This window comes from Bombina bombina, chromosome 4, assembly GCF_027579735.1.
Source record: "Bombina bombina isolate aBomBom1 chromosome 4, aBomBom1.pri, whole genome shotgun sequence".
In the NCBI taxonomy this organism is placed as follows: Eukaryota; Metazoa; Chordata; class Amphibia; order Anura; family Bombinatoridae; genus Bombina; species Bombina bombina.
This window is the reverse complement of record NC_069502.1, coordinates 1,021,195,115-1,021,208,768: the sequence shown is the minus strand read 5'-3', so window position 1 is coordinate 1,021,208,768 and position 13,654 is coordinate 1,021,195,115. Positions and strand designations below refer to the sequence as shown.

Below are 13,654 nucleotides of genomic sequence, written 5' to 3'. Positions count from 1 at the left end.
TTGATATAAGTCACTGCTTTGACATTGTCTATTTAAGAGACCTTAAATACTGGTTTGGACAAACTTTATATGCAAGTTATAGGGCTCCATTTAACAAGCTGTAGATGCGACTTTGAAGCACCTTCATCTGCTGGCTCATTAAAGGTATATAAAAAATATATATATTGCGATTCAGACAGAGCATATAATTTAAAAAAAGTTTCCAATTTACTTCTATTATCAAATTTGCTTTGTTCCCATGATATTCTTTGTTGAAGAGATACTTAGGTAGGCATCTGTAGCACTTCAAGACAGGAAATACTGCTGCAATCTATTGCTCTTGCAAATGGATAACATTCTTACAAAACTGGTGCCATATAGCGCTCCAGAAGTGGGCTGGCTTTCAAGCATATGTCACTGCTTTTAAACAAAAGACCAGATAAAAATTAATAATACAATTAATTACAAAGTTATTTAAAAACCTCTGTCTGAATCATGAAAGAAAAAAATGTGTTTCATATCCCTTTAAGAAGCTTCCTAAACTATATGCCAGCTCTGTGCTGGCGAATTGCAAACCCCCAGACTTGTCCGACCAGGGTGATTGAAAGCCCCTCTTGAGACGACACTTGTGCAAATGAAAATGCGGTTCAGAGTTGTCTTCCCTTGTCTGATCAGGTTTCTTTAATGGAGCCTATACTATTATATTTTTTTTTTTTTTAAAGGACACAAAAGCACCAAACCAAATACTTTAATGCATTAGTTTATGCTTAACACTTTCAAAGTCTGCTCCTGTGAGTGCCTTCTCTGCTTCTGGCGCTGGATGAGGAGAAGGCATTTGATAGTGGATTGGATCTATATGCAAACAGTCTTGACGAAGATGGGCTTTCAGGGCTCTTTTGTGACAGCTATTAAAAACCTATACTCTAATCTGATGGCCTATGTTCGTGTCATAGGGCACCAATCCAAAACTTTTTATATATTAGAGGGAACTAGACAGTTATGTCCACTTTCCCCTCTTATTTGCCATTTGCATAGAACCATTAGTCACAACTATTGGAAACACCCAAGCGACAGGACTGAAGGTAGGAGAAGTGAACCATAAAATAACCCTTTTTGCAGACGATATCCTATTTTTGTTATCTAAACCTCTAATTTCTCTACCCAATGTATACAATATTATTCACCTTTTCCACTATTTCAGGTTACAAAATCAATTTGGATAAGTGTGAAGCCCTACCCATAGCATTGCCTAGACACACCATTAAACATTAATGCAAATTTTGATCTTAGATGGGCCACACATTCTATAACATACCTGGGGATTAAAATTGACACACTCCTCTCAGCTCTACAAAGCAAACTATGTACCACTATTTGGATCCATTAAAGAAGACCTGGGTAGATGGCGGAAGTACAGTTTTTCCTTGTATGGCAGACTAACTGCTTTAAAAATGAGCATTCTCCCAAGAATTCAGTACTTGTTCCGAGCTTTACCAATTTGTATAGTTAGAAACGATTTACAGATAGTACAATCATCGATGCATAGCTTTCTTAGAAGTGCCCTTCCAGACTCTGACACGCCATATACAGTTGGTGGGAGTGGGTGTCCCACATATTTTGGACTACTATAATGCAGTTAGTTTGGTCCAGATTTCACAGATTGGCAGAAGGGGGGGGGGGTTATATTGGAATCCCCTGAGGATAACTAAAGACACTACTATAAAGAAACAACAATATCAGTCACAGATTACCAAATTATCTGGCAGACAGTAGAGAAGAGTGGAGAAAGATAACAAACTGATACCACCAAAATCCCTAATTCGGCCTTTAAAATACCTTCTTCCCAGAGACTGTAAAATACTTATAGCTAAATGGGAAAACAAAGGTCTCTATAGAGTAGCGGACTTCATGTTAAATAAGATATATCTTACCTACAATCAGTTAAAAATTAAATTAGATCCTCTTTGTTTGCCGTGGTTTTTATATCTTCAGATCCAGACTGCCCTACATAAATACATACTAAAGGCGACATTTGATTCACCCTCGACTCTCGAACGTCTCTGTAGTTCCTTAAACAGGCCAAAACACACTATTTCTCAGATGCATCTCCATATATAAGCTACCAAAAGTAGGACTAAATCCCCCATTATGTTAAAATGGGAATCTGATATCAATATAAATTTAGATAGAAGTAAATGGGAATCAATATTTTATAATTCACACAGAGGATTATTAAGTGCATATTTGAGAGAGAATTGTGTTAAATCCACTTTTAGATGGTATCTAACTCAGATACTGATGGCCCACTCGGTTAATGGAAGCTCTAGAAACTGTTATAGAGGATGTTCAGTGACATATGTGGTGGGAATGTCCGAAAGTTTGTGTAATATGGAGACAATTAATCGACTTACTGAGTTCACCCTTAGATGAGAATATCACACTGACTATTTCACAAGCTTTATTGAATGTTAGGAATACTAAATATAATGCTCAGATTAATACTTTTTTCAGAATATTGTGTACCATTACTAGAACCAGTATAGCCAAATATTGAAAACTAGGGGTGTCAGAGTGGCACAAGATTCTATCTAAAATTCAGACCGCATATAAAATGTATGAATCTGCTGCTTATATACAAAATACAGTGGAATCCTTCCACAAGGTGTGGTTTTACTGGATATTTAAGGATGGGAGAGATCAAAATATGAATTAAGCTAGAATCTCCCAATTTTAAATTGAAAAGACATATCAACAAGAGTAATAGTTACTCATCTACTACATGGGGTTGAGCAATAATAAGTTTACTTATTTATAAGACAAACACAGCGACATAGTTTACGAGTTTTATTTGTTTGGTTTGTTTATATTTTGTGTGTTAAAAAAAATAAAATTGTATTACATTCATTTTATCTTTTAAAACAAACAAACTGAAATGCCCTATCTAAACCCCAAACATTTAATTTTGACATCCATGTGCATTTAAGCTAAAAACACACAATCTTCTTTACTAACACATGCTGACAGTTGAATAGTGGGTGTGATAATATTGCAGTTTTATTAATAGTCTCACCAGGTGCTACATTCTATATTTCTAATATACAAAACGCTATTTTCGTAACTGAATAGGGTTTCATTGTCACCTCTGAAAATAAGAATTTACACTTCTACATCTACTTATTATCCAACAAAACATTGCAAATAGAGTAATTCTGTAATAGAATATTCAGGGCAGCTTTAAAATAAACATTCAACTTTAAAAACAAATAATGCGTGTGTGTAGGGGAAATAAAATTCATTCATAAAGGATGCAATTAAATACTTAACATTGGTGCTTAAAAGACATTTAACACCATTTTTTTCTGTAGAAATTGGGTTTGGCCGAGACTCCCTAGAGTGCCCAAAAAGCAAAATCTGTAATCTAGACATCAAATAGCTGGTTTAGGAAATTTGCAACATTTGAAAAATTAGGTCAAACAATTTGCTTTTTGGCCACTCTAGGGAGTGTGGAACAAAGCGCATTTTTAAGACTGATATCAGCAAATTAACAGACATTACATATCTCACCTTTGGGTGTAGGTCATAAGCACAAAATCTATTTTGGTTTTTACTACTTTACATAACTCTTAAAAAGCCATTTTGTGACAGTCATTCAGGCAGAATTGACATCTACATCACATATGCACATAAATCAACAGCAAATATGATGTGCTGCTGGTGTATTTATGTGAATGACACAGAGCTGAGTGGCACATGCTGTCAAGACTCTTCCTTATCAGAGGAATGTAATGAAAGGAACATTTTTAATAAAGCTAGAATCTATCTTGTTGAAAATATAAACCATGTATATTACACAAATGGGCAGATAAGTGAAATAAGAATGCAGTCATTTAGAAAAAAACAAAAACATTCCATTTGATGCTAAAACATTTTTAACACGATTATATTTGATTATTTTGTATAGAATGTAAGTTAAAATTTAGCCCTACACACAGGATTTTCGGTATCAGAACCTACATTTTTGTTTTTTTAATTTAATCACTCCCCCTCCCCCCTAAAATATAATAAGCCAATTTGAGGCTGTCAGAAATAAGCTCCCTGAAATTAGTCACAGTAAAGTGCTCAGCAACAATAAGAAACCAATGCATCCTATATAATAAAAGGCCAAGTGTGTTTGTCCGAAGCTATCATGCGCAGTAGACACTGCACGCGAGGACACACCTGGCCTTCAACACTGCAGAGTGAGTAACAGGCCGGCCGGACATGGGCATGGCCAGGCGTGAAGTGGGCGGGCTGGGTGGGCCGTGCCAAGAGCTCAAAAGAGGGGGGATAGAGACTTAGAGAGAGAGCAAAAGAGACGGAGAGAGACAGCAAAATAGAGGGGGGAGAGAGAGATCAAAGGAGGGGAGATGGAGAGAGCAAAAGAGAGGGAGAGAGACAGCAAAAGAGAGGGGGAGGGAGAGCAAAAGAGAGGGAGAGAGACAGCAAAAGAGAGGGGGAGGGAGAGAGAGCAAAAGAGAGGGGGGAGAAAGTGGAGAGAGAGAGCAAAAGAGAGGGGGAGAGTGCAAAAGAGAGGGGAGAGTGCAAAAGAGGGTATAGAGCGCAAAAGAGAGCAGAGAGAGAGCGCAATAGAGAGGGGAGAGAGAGCGCATAAGAGAGGGGAGAGAGAGAGCATAAGAGAGGGTAGAGAGAGAGCATAAGAGAGGGGGGAGAGAGAGCATAAGAGAGGGGAGAGAAAGAGCAAAAGAGAGGGGGAGAGAGAAAAGCAAAAGGAAGGAGAGAGAGCGCAAAAGAGGGGGGATAGAGGGAGCAAAAGAGAGGGGGGAGAGAGCAGAAGAGAGGGGGGATAGAGAGAGAGCAAGTGGTGGAACCGCTGTACTTCAAATATTGGCCCGTGTACACGGGCTTTAGGACTAGTTGTGCATAATTTATTAAAATCGTTTGCTTTAAAATGATTATGTGGCTATTTTATGTAGGTGTCCCTTTAAAGCAGGGGTCAGCACCTTGGGGTCCCAGATGTTTTGGAACTACATCTCTCATGATGCTCAGACAGCCTAAAGAGTGTCTCAGCATCATAGGAAATTTAGTTCTAAAACATCTGGTGGCCCAAGGTGCTGACCCCTGCTTTAAATAATACTCAATATTCTGTCAATATGAAACCCAACTGCTGGATCCATTCTTACCACTTGCATTATTGTTAAGATACAGGTAATCTTTTAAAAATGCAGAGATAACAAAATATGTTTCTAATACACTGAAGCTACAACAGATTAAAAAAATGTCTTTAAAATATATCAGTGGTGTGCCCATAGTCTATAAATGATCATTTAATGAAATAAACTGGTACAAAAAATAAAATATATGATTTTCTTACCCAGGATTATAAAGCATTACAGCTGAAAGATTCTCACATGATTTTGAAAGATCAGTCATTGATAGACTAAAGGAAGAAAGCAGACCACTCTGTAAACAGAAAGAAACATAATATTTCTCAGGTATATCATTAATGGAAAATATTATATTATATGGTAAATACTATTTATAAAGTATTTATTCTGTAAATAAATCAAAATTCTAAGTTTTCTTGTCTGGATACCTAATGAATTTAAAATACATATGTATTACATTGGTCAAGAATTAAAATAATAATGTTCCAGTTATATAAATCTAAAATAAAAGTAAGTAAATGAATTGTTAACCTCTATGGGGTCCATGTACTAAGCGGCAAAAGCTGCTCCGGAGCCCTTGAAGGGCAGGTTAACATATGCTCTACGCCACCTCTGAGGTGAGGAGGGAAAATCACAGAGAGCTCGCTCTAGGTGATTGACAGTCCCTTCTAGGGCTGCAACTAATGATTATTTACATAATCGATTAATCGGCCGATAATTTTTTGATGAATCAACTAATCGGATAAAAAAAAAAATGCTATATTTAAAATAAAATACACATACTGAGTGTTATAAATATAAACTTCAGACTCAAACTTTACAACTTTACTCTAACACAACTGTTGGCCCAATTTTTTAAGCAGCAGAACACATTTTTATAATTAGGTAAAACAAAAGCACAAACTGTTTGAAAAGAGTTAGAACAAGTAATAGGTAGACTATCACTGTTTATAACATTCTATTATTCACTCTTTCAGAAACTTTGCATTGAAATGCAAAAATGTCAACATGTCCACATGCTCCTAGCTGAGGCTGGCTCTCTTTTTTGCAAGCTATTTTGCCTGCAGCAGAGAAGAGGTGCTCAGGTGGTGTTGAGGTGCCTGAGATGCATAAGAAGGGTTTTGCCAATTCCACCAAGGTGGGCTATTTGTCTTTGCTAGCTCTCCACCAATGCAAGGGGCCTCTTAAAAAAGTAAGCCTGGACTTTATTCTGACATAAACATATCTTGAATATCTATATGCAATGGTAAACAACCAGCTATAAGGTTAAGGGAAAAAATATCTAGTCCACTTCTAAAATAACAGATATATACTTAGAGGTTGAATTTGGTACATATTCCAATTAATTAAAAAAAAAAAAAAAAGTCTAAAGACTATATTTTAGTAACAGGACACAGCCGTACACATTTATCTATACAGTACATATAATCAGCAATAGCAAGCTATATGCTAATAATTGTGCAAACAGATAATAGTGACATCAATTCATATAATAAATGCAATCAATCTAGGGCTAGGTGTAAATAAGTGTGGCACTATATCATGGGCATAGTCTCAAATCACCTGATTTAATATAAACAATCCAAATTAAGACTCCTATTTTATTTCTGGGTTGCACATAAACTAGGAGTAGTTGTAAACTTAAAAATAAACTTATAGTGTCCTGACAAAGGGAAAAGTAAAAACAAAATTTATGCTTACCTGATAAATTTCTTTATTTTGCGATGTACCGAGTCCATGGATTCATCCTTACTTGTGGGATAATATCCTTCCTAACAGGAAGTGGCAAAGAGAGCACCCCAGCAGAGCTGTCTATATAGCTCCCCCCTTAACTCCACCCCTCAGTCATTCGACCGAAGGCCAAGGAAGAAAAAGGAGAAACTATAAAGGTGCAGAGGTGACTGAAGTTTTCAATAAAAAATACTATCTGTCTTGGACAGGGCGGGCCGTGGACTCGGTAAATACAAAAGAAAGAAATGTATCAGTTAAGCATAAATTTTGTTTTCTTTTGCAAGATGTACCGAGTCCACGGATTCATCCTTACTTGTGGGATACCAATACCAAAGCCTTAGGACACGGATGAAGGGAGGGACAAGACAGGAGCCTAAACGGAAGAAACCACTGCTTGCAAAACCTCTCCCCCAAAAATAGCCTCCGAAGAAGCAAAATTTAAAATTTGGAAAAGGTATGAAGCGAAGACCATAGTAGAAAAAAACAAAAGATAGCGATGCACAGGAAAGCACTTTAGAATATAATCATTTATTTTAGCAACTGGATAAAACAAAGTATAGACCATAAAATGGCTTGCAAGCACAAGAAAAAACGGTATTACGCGTTTCGGCGTTTTGCCGTCATCAGATATGAAGCGAAGACCAAGTCGCAGCCTTACAAATCTGTTCAACAGAAGCATCATTTTTAAAAGCCCATGTGGAAGCCACCGCTCTAGTAGAGTGAGCAGTAATTCTTTCAGGAGGCTGCTGTCCAGCAGTCTCATAAGCCAAACGGATGATGCTTTTCAGCCAAAAGGAAAGAGAGGTAGCCGTAGCCTTTTGACCCCTACGTTTTCCAGAATAGACAACAAACAAAGAAGATGATTGACAAAAATCTTTGGTTGCCTGCAAATAGAACTTCAAAGCATGAACCACGTCCAAGTTGTGCAATAAACGTTCCTTCTTAGAAGGATTAGGACACAGAGAAGGAACAATAATCTCCTGATTGATATTCCTGTTAGTAACAACCTTAGGGAGGAACCCAGGTTTGGTACGCAAAACTACCTTATCAGGTAAAACAAGATAAGGCGAGTCACATTGTAATGCAGATAATTCAGAAACCCTTCGAGCTGAAGAGATAGCAACTAGAAACAGAACTTTCCAAGATAGAAGCTTAATATCTATGGAATGCATGGGTTCAAACGGAACCCCCTGAAGAACATTAAGAACTAAATTTAGACTCCATGGCGGAGCAACAGGTTTAAACACAGGCTTGATTCTAACTAAAGCCTGATAAAAAGCCAGAACGTCTGTGACATCTGCCAGATGCTTGTGCAATAGAATGGACAAAGCAGATATTTGTCCTTTTAAGGAACTAGCTGACAATCCTTTCTCCAATCCTTCTTGAAGAAAGGATAAAATCCTAGGAATCCTGATCTTACTCCATGAGTAGCCTTTGGATTTGCACCAAAAAATATATTTACGCCATATCTTATGATAGATCTTCCAGTGACAGGCTTTCGAGCCTGAATCAAGGTATCTATGACTGACTCAGAGAAACCTCGCTTTGATAAAATCAAGCGTTCAATCTCCAGGCAGTTAGTTGCAGAGAAGATGCTTGAACGGACCTTGAATCAGAAGGTCCTGTAGCAGTGGCAGAGTCCATGGTGGCAGAGATGACATGTCCACCATATCTAAATACCAAGTCCTGCGTGGCCAGGCAGGTGCTATCAAAATCACAGAAGCTCTCTCCTGTTTGATTCTGGCAATCAGACACGGAAGGAGAGGGAAAGGTGGAAACACATAAACCAGGTTGAACGACCAGGGTACTGCTAGAGCATCTATCAGTACTGCCTGAGGATCCCTGGAACTGTATCCGTAACAAGGAAGTTTGGCGTTCTGACGAGACGCCATCAGATCCAATTCTGGTGTGCCCCATAGCTGAACCAGTTGAGCAAACACCTCCGGATGGAGCTCCCACTCCCCTGGATGAAAAGTCTGACGACTTAGAAAATCTGCCTCCCAGTTCTCTACCCCCTGGGATATAGATCGCTTTTAGATGGCAAGAGTGAGTCTCTGCCCTTCGGATTATCCTGGAAACGTCTATCATCGCCAAGGAACTCCTTGTTCCCCCCTGATGATTGATATAAGCTACAGTCGTGATGTTGTCCGACTGAAATCTGATCAATCTGGCCAAAGCCAGCTGAGGCCACGCCTGTAGAGCATTAAATATCACTCTTAATTCCAGAATATTTATCGGTAGGAGGGCCTCCTCCTGAGTCCACAAACCCTGAGCTTTCAGGGAATTCCAGACTGCACCCCAGCCCAGTAGGCTGGCGTCCGTCGTCAGTATAACCCACGCTGCCCTGCGGAAACACATTCCCCGGGACAGGTGATCCTGTGACAACCACCAAAGAAGAGAGTCTCTGGTCTCTTGATCCAGAATTATCTGAGGAGATAAATCTGCATAATCCCCATTCCACTGTTTGAGCATGCCTAGTTGCAGTGGTCTGAGATGCAAGCGAGCAAACTGAACTATGTCCATTGCCGCTACCATAAGTCCGATTACCTCCATACACTGAGCCACTGACGGCCGAGGAATGGAATGAAGAGCTCGGCAAGTGGTTAAAATCTTTGATTTCCTGACCTCTGTCAGAAAAATGTTCATGTCCACCGAATCTATCAGAGTTCCCAGGAATGGAACTCTTGTGAGAGGAATAAGAGAACTCTTTTTTACGTTCACCTTCCACCCATGAGATGTTAGAAAGGCCAACACTAAGTCCGTGTGAGACTTGGCTAGCTGGAAAATTGACGCTTGAATTAGGATGTCGTCTAGATAAGGCGCAACTGCTATGCCCCGCGGCCTTAGGACCGCCAGAAGGGACCCTAGCACCTTTGTGAAGATTCTTGGCGCTGTGGCCAACCCAAAGGGAAAAGCCACAAACTGATAATGCCTGTCCAGAAAGGCAAACCTGAGGAACTGGTGATGAGTCGCTGTGGATAGGAATGTGTAGATACGCATCCTTTAAATCCACGGTGGTCATATATTGAACCTCCTGGTTCATTGGTAAAATAGTCTGAATGGTCTCCATCTTGAAGGATGGAACTCTTAGGAATTGGTTTAGGATCTTGAGATCTAGAATTGGTCTGAAGGTTCCCTCTTTTCGGGAACCACAAACAGATTGGAGTAAAAACCTTGTCCCTGTTCTGCTTTTAGAACTGGGCAGATCACTCCCATGGTAAAAAGGTCTTCTACACAGCGTAAGAACGCCTCTCTTTTTGTCTGGTTTACAGACAATTGAGAAAGATGGAATCTCCCCCTTGGAGGAGAATCTTTGAAATCTAGAAGATACCGCTGGGTTACAATTTCTACTGCCCAGGAGTCCTGAACGTCTCTTGCCCAGGCCTGAGCAAAGAGAGAGAGTCTTGATCCGGTCCCGGATCGGGGGCTACCCCTTCATGCTGTCTTAGTGGCAGCAGCAGGCTTTTTGGCCTGTTTACCCTTGTTCCAAGCCTGGTTAGGTTTCCAGGTTGGTTTGGATTGAGCAAAGTTCCCCTCTTGCTTTGCAGCAGGGGAAGAGGAAGCGGGACCACCCATGAAGTTTCGAAAGGAACGAAAATTATTTTGTTTGGTCCTTGTCTTATTTGACTTATCTTGGGGGAGGGCTTGACCCTTCCCCCCAGTGATGTCTGAAATGATCTCTTTCAGTGCAGGACCGAATAGGGTCTTACCTTTGAAAGGGGTAGTCAAAAGCTTAGATTATGATGACACATCAGCCGATCAGGACTTAAGCCATAACGCTCTACGCACTAAAATGGCAAAACCTGAATTCTTTGCCGCTAACTTAGCAAGATGAAAAGCGGCGTCTGTAATAAAAGAATTAGCTAGCTTAAGAGCCTAAATTCTGTCCAGAATATCATCTAGTGGGGTCTCCACCTGAAGAGCCTCTTCTAGAGCCTCAAACCAGAAGGCAGCTGCAGTGGTTACAGGAACAATGCACGCTATAGGTTGAAGAAGAAAACCTTGATGAACAAAAATTTTCTTTAGGAAACCCCCTAATTTTTTATCCATAGGATCAATGAAAGCACAACTGTCTTCAATAGGTATAGTTGTACGCTTAGCCAAAGTAGAAATAGCTCCCTCCACCTTAGGGACCGTCTGCTATGAGTCCCTCATGGTGTCAGATATGAGAAACATTTTCTTAAAAACAGGAGGGGGAGCGAACGGAATACCTGGTCTATCCCACTCCTTAGTAACAATGTCCGAAATCCTCTTAGGGGCCGGAAAAACATCAGTGTAAATAGGAACCTCTAAATATTTGTCCATTTTACACAATTTCTCTGGAACTACAATAGGGTCTCAATCATCCAGAGTCGCTAAAACCTCCCTGAGCAATAAGCGGAGGTGTTCTAGCTTAAATTTAAATGCCGTCATATCTGAATCTGTCTGAGGGAACATCCTTCCTGAATCAGAAATCTCTCCCTCAGATAGCAAATCCCTCATCCCTACCTCAGAACATTGTGAGGGAATATCGGATACGGCTACTAAAGCGTCAGAAGTCTCAGCATTTGTTCTTAACCCAGAGCTACTGCGCTTCCCTTGCAACCCTGGCAGTTTAGATAAAACCTCTGTGAGGGTAGTATTCATAACTGAGGCCATATCATTGCAAGGTGAAAGAATTAGACGCACTAGAAGTACTTGGCGTCGCTTGTATGGGCGTTACTAGTTGTGACACTTGGGCAGAACTAGATGGAAAAAACTGATTTCCTTCTGTCTGAGAAACATCTAATGCCAAACTCTTATAAGTCAAAATATGCTGTTTGCAATTTATAGACATGTCAGTACAAGTGGGACACATTCTAAAAGGGGGTTCCACAATGGCTTCTAAACAAATTGAGCAATGACTTTCCTCAATGTCAGACATGTTGAACAGGCTAGTAATGAGACAAGCAAGCTTGGAAAACATTTTATTTAATAAAAAAAACACAATTTTCAAAAACGGTACTGTGCCTTTAAGAGAAAAAAAAGGCATACACAAACTGCTTAAAATTGCTTCAAATTTTCCGAAATTTTTACAGTATACCCACTAAGCTTTAGTAAGGTTGCACCACAAGTAAATAAGCAATAAACCCCCAAATAAGAAAACCGGATTGACAAATGTCCAAAACCGGTAAAAATCCCGTCAGCACCTTGCCACAGCTCCGCTGTGGCCCTACCTGCCCTTAGGGAACGATAATGTGGGGAGATAAAGCTTCGATTAAGCCCCAGAGTTATACCAGGACCTCTGGAGATGTTGCTTGCTGCTTGTCTGCATAAACTAAATGCGCAACTGAGGCGCGAAAATAGGCCCCACCCATCTCACTAGATGTTGCTGGGGCCTACACAAAATCAAAACCTTTTTTGTAAGCCATGTGGGTTATAAAACCCCTAAATAAGCCAAGTGTACCCTCAAAAAGATGTCCCATCAGAATAAAAAACAGTACTCCCAGAACACACAAACGTTTGCCTACTATATCATATACAAACTGAGTGCCCATAAGATTAGCCCTTTATGCAAGCTAGTAATGCCCCTTATGAAACTAGGATTACTGCTTACCCTTCCCCTAATGGGGATACTGTCAGCCTTTCTGAGTTAACACAGTCTCTGCAGAAAAAATGACTGAACATACCGCATTGCTGTATAGCAAGAAACTGTTCCTCACACTGAAGTTTTCCTGTACTCCTAAGCTTCTGTGGGAACAGCAGTGGACCTTAGTTACAAATGCTAAGATCATCATCCTTCCAGGCAGAAATCTTCCTCTATGTTCTGCCTGAGAGTAAATAGTATAACATCGGTACCATTTAAAAATAACAAACTCTTGATTGAAGATAAAATAAAACTAACAGTTTAACACCTCTTTCACTTTAGCCTTCCTGCTTAGAGCCGGCAAAGTGAATGACTGGGGGGTGGAGTTAAGGGGGGAGCTATATAGACAGCTCTGCTGTGGTGCTCTCTTTGCCACTTCCTGTTAGAAAGGATAATATCCCACAAGTAAGGATGAATCCGTGGACTCCGTACATCTTGCAAAAGAAATGTCTGTAGACGTCCTTTAGGATAAGGGCATAACCATAAAACACAATACCATGTGCAGGAACTCAGCGGAGTAAAGCAGCTGGTGCAACTAATTGCAAACCAACTAATCGATATGTTGACAACTATTTTCATAATCGATTATTTTCGATTATGCTGATTAGTTGTTTCAGCTCTAGTACTCCCTTCTCTCACGATTGGCCGCGCAAGAGAAGGGACAGGCTTTATACGCTCACTTAAAGGACCAGTAAACTCACCAAATAATGTTGTATAACTCTGCACATAGTGTCAGATGTCTAAAATAAAGTATTTCATTAATATTTATCTATGAAAACTAATTTTACAGACCGCCACTCCTTGCTCTACTGAGCGGGTCCGTTTCCTTCCTAAGCACATCTGGGCACGTTGTCAAGTCACAGCCGGCCCGACTGCACCGTTAAACTAAATGTAGATCGCTCCCGCTACCAGACCAGAGCAGGAGAAAGCTACATTTAGTTTAATTGCGCAATTGGGCCGGCTGTGACTAGACAGCGTGCCCAGATGCGCTTAGGAAAGAAAGAGATCTGCTGAGTAGAGCAAGGAGCGGCGGTCTGTAAAATTAGAATATTGTGGGTGGGGATTATTGGAGTTTGAACAATAACAGATGCTGTTACATATTATATATTGCAATCCGTATACCTTAAATTAAAGTATTACATTAATGTTTTATATTTACTAGAACAAGCACCTG

At 39.9% G+C, this 13,654-nt stretch overlaps 1 protein-coding gene across 2 annotated transcripts in view; it reads right to left on the bottom strand.

Annotated features, from left to right (window-relative positions):
- KIF16B (kinesin family member 16B) overlaps positions 1-13,654 on the bottom strand; it is a 999,411-nt gene that overhangs the window by 446,475 nt on the left and 539,282 nt on the right. For both annotated transcript variants that reach the window (XM_053712121.1, XM_053712122.1), the window contains one exon: positions 5,351-5,439. In XM_053712121.1, coding sequence (XP_053568096.1) covers positions 5,351-5,439 — 89 coding nt within the window. The remainder of the gene's footprint in view (positions 1-5,350; positions 5,440-13,654) is intronic.